Below are 7,026 nucleotides of genomic sequence, written 5' to 3' on the forward strand. Positions count from 1 at the left end.
AGTAATGATTGTGGTCAATATGATGCATGCACACAGAGAAGTGCGTTTTACATGCAGTAGAGGTTTAAATTCCTCACTGTTCCAAATGCAAATTTGCTTAAGCAGTATAATGTCTTGACAGGGTGTAAAAAATTTTAATGACACTCTGAACCCTAAACCTTCTGCTGAAGCTAACAAGATGGGATCTCATGTGAGCTCTTGTTTTAGAAGTGTGATGACAGTAACCACTAAGCCCTTCAGGTAAACACTGGTTTGAGGGCTTGAAGCCCACGTGATCTCTCTATCCTGAGCTATGGTGCCTTTTATAAAGCCCTAGGGAGTCTGTTTATGAGAATATTATTCTGGGTTAAAATGGAGACGCTAAGGCCATGGATCTCATTGTTGAGTTGGCTAGTGATTGTGGACATTATGTGGAGCTCACCTGTTCCTCCAGAGTCCAAGTTGAGCTCAGTGGACCTCCAGCATGCAGAGGTTAGTCAGAATTGATTCTTTTCAATGAAACTATTTCTCCTCCATTTTTTATGTGCAATGACAGAAGGATTTTATAATGTTCAGTGTGCTGTCACATCTGCTCACTGAGGGCATTATTCCTGAATTCTAGCTTTTTGTTTTGACTTGATGTACCTTCTCTATATATGTTTTTCACATCTGACAATACAGTACTAACTTTTAAAAAGTCTAAATCAGAGACTCCTCTCTGGAAATGGAGTTGTACTTTTCAAATGAGGCATCAAAACCACTGTTATAATTACATACACTCACCGGCCACTTTATTAGCTGCTAGTAAAAGGTTGGACCCCCTTTTGCCTTCAGAACTGCCTTAATTCTTCGTGGCAGACTTTCAACAAGGTGTTGGAAACGTTCCTCAGAGATTTTGGTTGGTTATTTGAATTACTGTTGCCTTTCTATCATCTCGAACTAGTCTGTCTATTCTCCTCTGACCTCTCACATCAACAAGGCATTTTCATCCACACAACTGCCGCTCACTGGATATTTCCTCTTTTTCGGACCATTCTCTGTAAACCCTAGAGATGGTGGTGCATGAAAATCCCAGGAGATCAGCAGTTTCTGAAATACACTTAAATCACCTTTCTTCCCCATTCTGATGCTCAGTTTGCACTTCAGCAAGTTGTCTTGACCACCTCTACATGCCTAAATGCATTGAGTTGCGGCCATGTGATTGGCTGATTAGCTATTTGTGTTAACAAGCAACTGAACCTAATACTGTACCTAATAAAGTGGCAGGTTAGCGTAGACAAGACTGTGTCTTAAAAGGGTTCAGTTTCAATTTTCGAAAATTAAGTATCATTCATTCGTTAAGAGTTAACCAAAATCATTCTGGCTGTTTGGTGAAAAATTTGCTGTGTCAGAATTGTGTGCAATGTCAGTGATAGGAACTGGGGGTCCAAAGTGTTTAAAGCCTCTTAGAACTGCAGAACATACAAAACATACTAGACAAAATGTCTATCAATACATCACCTGATGCCTTAGAGAATGTTTTACAACAGTTTTTAGCCTTAAACATATTTTTGTGTACGTTTTTAGACAACCAGTACTGTAATTAGAGATTTAACCTAAAGTAAACTTCATATGTAGAAAAGTTTTCCTGATTTTATTATTAATATTATATGCAAACAAAATACATTGTAGCTTCAGAAAGAGCCATTATTCCTCTTTTTTTCTTCAAAACTGCATGATTGTTTACTTCCCAACAAGGAAATTATGTTAAAATTTGGGGGGAAAAACAGTGGAATCTCCATTTAAGTGAGGCTAATTTAAATTTTAGAAGCTCAGTAATAAATTAGTGAATTATTAATCACATTATCCTGTATCTTGCCATGTAACTAACTTGCTTCGCTTTTGACCTGTACTTATGACTGAACAGTAGGTTGTTGATTGACAGGAATATTTGAAGCGGTTCCATCACTTAAATGGAAGCATTCGCAGCAAAAGGCATTTGGCAGCCTTGGAGGAGAAAGTGAAGGAAATGCAGAGGTTTTTTGGACTGGCAGACAGTGGTCATTTGGACCCTCAGACCCTTGCCATTATGAAAAAGGCCAGATGTGGAGTACCTGATGTTGAGAATTTCAGCTTCTACCCAGGACGACCCAAATGGAAGAATCACACCGTCACCTACCGGTTTAATATTTTGTGTTGTTTATGAAGAAGCTATATAGCAGGCTTTGTCATTTCCTAACAGAGCTTTTATGCAACAGTGTCATTTCAAGCTTTATACTTAGTTATTAACTTTTTATAATACTTTTAATATTTTTTAGAAGTATTTTGGAGAACTTTGCACTGTGTTTTTATTGTCAGGTGATTAGTATGATTAGCCTCAAAGCATCTTTGCTCTCTCAGATTGTTAATTGTGTTTGTACTGCAGGATTGCAAAGTACACCACAGACCTGACGAGGAAGGAGGTGGAGACCTCTTTTCGTTTGGCATTTAAGTTATGGAGTGATGTAGTTCCTCTGAAGTTCGTCAGAGTAAGCCATAACCAGGCTGACATCATCATCACTTTCACCAGAAAGGGTACATCACTGCTCCTTTTTTAAAATCAGGCCATGAAAACATGCTTGAATTAGTATCTTTTACTATCTGTAGTTTTTATTGTGCAAAAATCTTTTCAACACTTGCGCCAGTTCAAACCACCTTTAAACCGGTAATATGTCCTTTTACAGCTCATGGAGACTTCTTCCCCTTTGACGGCCCAAGGGGAGTGCTGGCTCATGCCTTTGAGCCTGGAGGGGGTGTAGGAGGGGACATGCACTTTGATGATGATGAGCTTTGGACGGTGGGCCGCAGGCAATCAGGTATAAAACAAAGAAAAGGTGTCAATTGATCACTAGTTGGGATGTATGGACTACCATGAGTCAGGTTACATTTATCAAAAATTTCTGTAGTTCTGCAGTTTTGGTTAGAGTTGGGCGATATTGACAAAATTCAACATCATGATATTTTACAAATATATCATGGTATCAGGTGATGGTTAAGTTAGTTTTAATAAAGTTCATGCACCAGTATTTATAATATGATTTTATATTGATAATATTTACTATTTATATGACTAAAGGGTTCTTCACTTTGTTAAAGGCCTCCTTAGATTGATGGAGAATGTGCTGTATAGAGTTCTATATAGAACCGTTTTTGAAAAGGGTTCTATATATGACCAAAATGTTTTTCTTCTGTTGTTACAATGTTAAGCCTGAAACAATAGAAAAACCTTTTTTGATGCTATATATTTGATGCTTTTCAAAAAGGTTCTATGTAGAATCATCTACAGCACATTCTCCATCAATCTGAATAAACCTTTATTAACCATCTTTTTAAGTGTGTGTGTGTCAAAGGTATGCCTCACAAAATGGTTAAATTCCTATAAAATTAAACCAAAATGAACCTTATACAATACTGTAATTGTTAACTAGAAAAAAGAACATTTGCAGAAAGGCCACACACTTTTTGTTCTTAATTGAATTTAAACTGTTTTTATGTAACTAATCTGAAACAAGTAACTGACAGTAGTTAAATATGGGCCATTTGTAAAGAGCACAAAAACAATCTCGTCAAACAGGAACACTAAATGAACATCCAAGGTTTAGAGTCTAGTTACAAAGTTGAAAGTTGTAATATTACACTTCAGTTCCATTGTTAGAGACTGATGGTGTTTAGTTTAGATGTTTGAGCTTTATTCTAGTAGATCCAACATTAGAATTCCAGAGATTTGGCTGAGAGGTTTGATTACAGTTGGAAATAACCACTGCAGTTGGTAGATCTCCCAGAGTAATGTAGAACACCATCATAGATGATACATAAATGTTTTTCATTATGCAGCAAACATATTGTTAAATACAATACAAATGAATAGGCCGGTATTATGCATTCCAGTTTGGTTATTAAACTTTTTTTTAATCAGTATTGTTCATTTGCTGCAGTAGGCTATGATCTGTTCACGGTGGCTGCCCATGAGCTTGGACATTCCCTGGGCCTTTCACACTCCAAAGACCCATCTGCTCTTATGTTCCCCAAATACAAATACCTCAATTCAGCAAAGTACAAACTCCCAGAGGATGATACTCTAGGGATCCAGTCACTGTATGGTGAGTCGACTCTCTAACATACCATATTTTGCTTAATATTCATATTCTAAGGTGGTCAGTGTTTTATTGTAAGATGTTTTTGAAAGGGAAGAGCACTAAACATGTAGAGAGGCTGATCTCCAAAACGTGTCATCCCAATTTTTCGGTCGACGCTGTGGCAGTGGTTGGAAATCAGACACTTTTCTTTAAAAACAGGTACATTTTGAATTCATTTCAACATTAGTATAATTCTTACCTTACATTCAGAATTAAGAGGAATATACACCGCCAAGAGATAAGAGCAGAGCAGAGCTCCACAACATGAATCCAGGAGCCGCATGATGCTATTAAGTTTGTACGGACCAAACTTCCCCAAAAAAGAATGTTCACACCTTACTGAATCCAGGCTGTTCTGGAGGCAACTGAGGGTCCTAATTGGTCCACAATATGTGTAAATATTTAAGTGCCCCCTCTATGTTCAACTACTCAGATTTTTATGCCATAAGATGTTTTGCCAGAGATAGCAGTGCTTTTCTACACATTCATATAATGCAGGGATCTCAGACTCTGCTCTTGGAGGGCCGGTATCCAACACAGTTTGGAGATTTCCCTGTTCTCATGTACCAGCTGAATCTGGCTATTAACTGCTGAGTTGATTCAAATGTTTGAGTATAGAAAACGCCAACCTTAGCCAGATTCTGGCCCTTAGAAACTGAAACTGATGATCCCTGATGTGTCTTTAACCTGTTTAGTCACTTATGGCTGAGGACAATGAGGGGATCATACTGGAACAGGCTGAGAGAAGGTCCTATAAGTAAATTTCTCCCAAGCATCATCTCACCTGTGGATGCAGCATATGATCTTCCAGCCAAAGGAGTGACTTACATGTTCACAGGTAAAGGACATTCTGCTTCATAACTCACCAGGCCAAACCCTCACTTAGAGCTGTTGGGTCCCTTAGTTAACTACATTTACACTGCATTGTACTACTGTATACTATTGTACTAATGTACTAATGTTTTATGGATGTATCAGGTCCTAAATACTGGGTGGTCCAGCAGTTAGGAATCAAGAGTTACTATGGCTCCATCTATGAATACGGCTTCCCAGTGAGAGTGAGACAAATCAACGCTGCTGTTCACATCAGCAAATATGGCAAAACATACTTCTTCACAAGAGACACGTATTACAGGTGCTGAATTCCTTCAAATGCTAGAAAAGTTGGTCTGATAAAACCTGATGAAGGTATTCACTCCTTCTAAACTCTAAACCAGGGGTGTCTAATCTTATCCACAAGGGGCCTGTGTGGCTGCAGGATTTCACTCCAAACAGGCTAAAGTTGATTATACTTGTTTAATCAGGTGGTCTTCAAACATTTCATCAGGTGCCCTCCTGCTTTGCTGGAGTGAAAACCGGCAGTCACACCGGCCTCTCCAGATAAGACTGGACACCTCTGCTCTAAACTCATGTTGTGACATGTTCTTTTCATAGTATGCTATTTTTTTCCATTCACTGTTTTGTTTACACTTTACTATTTTATTTTGTTTTTTTGTGTTGAGTTTTTTTGTTATAATTGAAAGAAGTAGCATTACTCAGGAGAAAAAAACTAGCTAAAACATGATGTGCATGTGCTGCAGCAAGTCACCCTATAAAGCCTGAAAGTCATTTAAAAGTCAATGATGTTGAGACGGAATTTGTGGGAGATTTTTAGACCACGTCATACGTCTTTATGTCATGCACAGGCTCAGAAAGAAGGTCAGCTTAATGTTTAGGTCTCACATGCAAAATCAACAATATACTGATGCTGATGACCATAGTAGACAAGACACATTCTTCACCAAGTTTTGACTGAGTTCCCTCTGAACTCTCTTTTAACATAGTTGCAATAATCAGATTCATCTGCTTGGGAAAGAGGTCCACAGCACAACTGACGCTGCAAAATATTTTTCCATGCATGGCATGCAATTACATATTTCCACCAACGAGGTTGCCAAATTCCCCTAACTGGCATAGTGCAGCTTTACATATATGATGAAATGCTACATACATTATTATTAATGCTAAATACATCATGCAATGTATGTTTTTAAATTTTATAGTAGGCTGTACACCCTGTGTAAATCCTATTAAGCCTCCTATGGGATCACAGCTATTAATATCTTTAGTGCATTTCACATGTATACATAAAAATGCTGGAGTTTAACAACAAAAGTCTGCCTAATGTCTGCTCAGTGCTCTGCTCTGTACTGTAGATATGATGAATTCAGAAGAAGGATGGATCCTGGCTTTCCAAGAAAAATCCACACAGACTGGCCAGGCGTTACAGGGAGAATTGATGCTGCTTTTGAACTGAAGGGTGGGTAAAGGGTTAGATTCCTTTGTTATCGAGCTTTTTCAAAGCACTTTCTTTAGAAATATGTAACCATGTTTACTCAACAGGTGCTGTTCACCTCTTCAGTGGATCAAAGGCGTTTGTCTTTGATTACAGGAAGGGTCGCGTCCTGTACGTGGTGAGAGCTAATGTTTGGCTCGGGTGTTAACTCTAAAAAGACAAGGGACAGAAATCGACTGCGACCTCTGCAAATTCAGAAAGGACGATAAAGATACAGATGAAATGTATTTCTGTTTCAACTCTGAAATACCAGGATTAAGTATATGCTAGTTAATAGTGTTGTCATGCACTCAATGAAGCTTTCTGCCAAAGAGCATGTCTTTATGTTGCAGTGATAATAACATCTAAGATTTATTATTTAAAAAAACTTATTCTTATATAATTGTTCAAACATTCATAAGACTCGGCAGTGTGACTGTTTAAGATGCACAACTCCTGGAATTTTTCATTGAAATGTTCACATTGTAGTACATCAGTTAGGAGATCAGGGAGACAATACCAGTCACTTTTTCTTTCAATGAGACAAACAGTACAGCTGGTTCTGATCAGCACCATGCC

The 7,026-nt window shown here is 38.1% G+C and overlaps 1 protein-coding gene across 1 annotated transcript; it reads left to right on the forward strand.

Annotated features, from left to right (window-relative positions):
* The first annotated feature begins 351 nt into the window (after positions 1-351).
* On the forward strand, positions 352-6,622 carry mmp20a (matrix metallopeptidase 20a (enamelysin)). Its single transcript, XM_037546841.1, has 10 exons — positions 352-471; positions 1,904-2,139; positions 2,384-2,532; positions 2,682-2,813; positions 3,933-4,097; positions 4,184-4,292; positions 4,829-4,971; positions 5,112-5,268; positions 6,329-6,432; positions 6,516-6,622. Exons 1-10 carry the CDS (start codon positions 352-354, stop codon positions 6,614-6,616), a joined length of 1,416 nt encoding a protein of 471 aa, XP_037402738.1. The 3' UTR covers positions 6,617-6,622.
* The last annotated feature ends 404 nt before the right edge of the window (positions 6,623-7,026 follow it).

This window comes from Pygocentrus nattereri, chromosome 17, assembly GCF_015220715.1.
Source record: "Pygocentrus nattereri isolate fPygNat1 chromosome 17, fPygNat1.pri, whole genome shotgun sequence".
In the NCBI taxonomy this organism is placed as follows: domain Eukaryota; kingdom Metazoa; phylum Chordata; class Actinopteri; order Characiformes; family Serrasalmidae; genus Pygocentrus; species Pygocentrus nattereri.

Bases quoted from the DNA above. Each gene is read 5' to 3' on its own strand.
- mmp20a (XM_037546841.1), top strand. From the start codon at position 352: ATGGAGACGCTAAGGCCATGGATCTCATTGTTGAGTTGGCTAGTGATT. The intron at 4,098-4,183 runs GTGAGTCGACTC...TGTTTTTGAAAG, and splicing joins AGGGATCCAGTCACTGTATG to GGAAGAGCACTAAACATGTA. The intron at 4,972-5,111 runs GTAAAGGACATT...TGGATGTATCAG, and splicing joins AGTGACTTACATGTTCACAG to GTCCTAAATACTGGGTGGTC.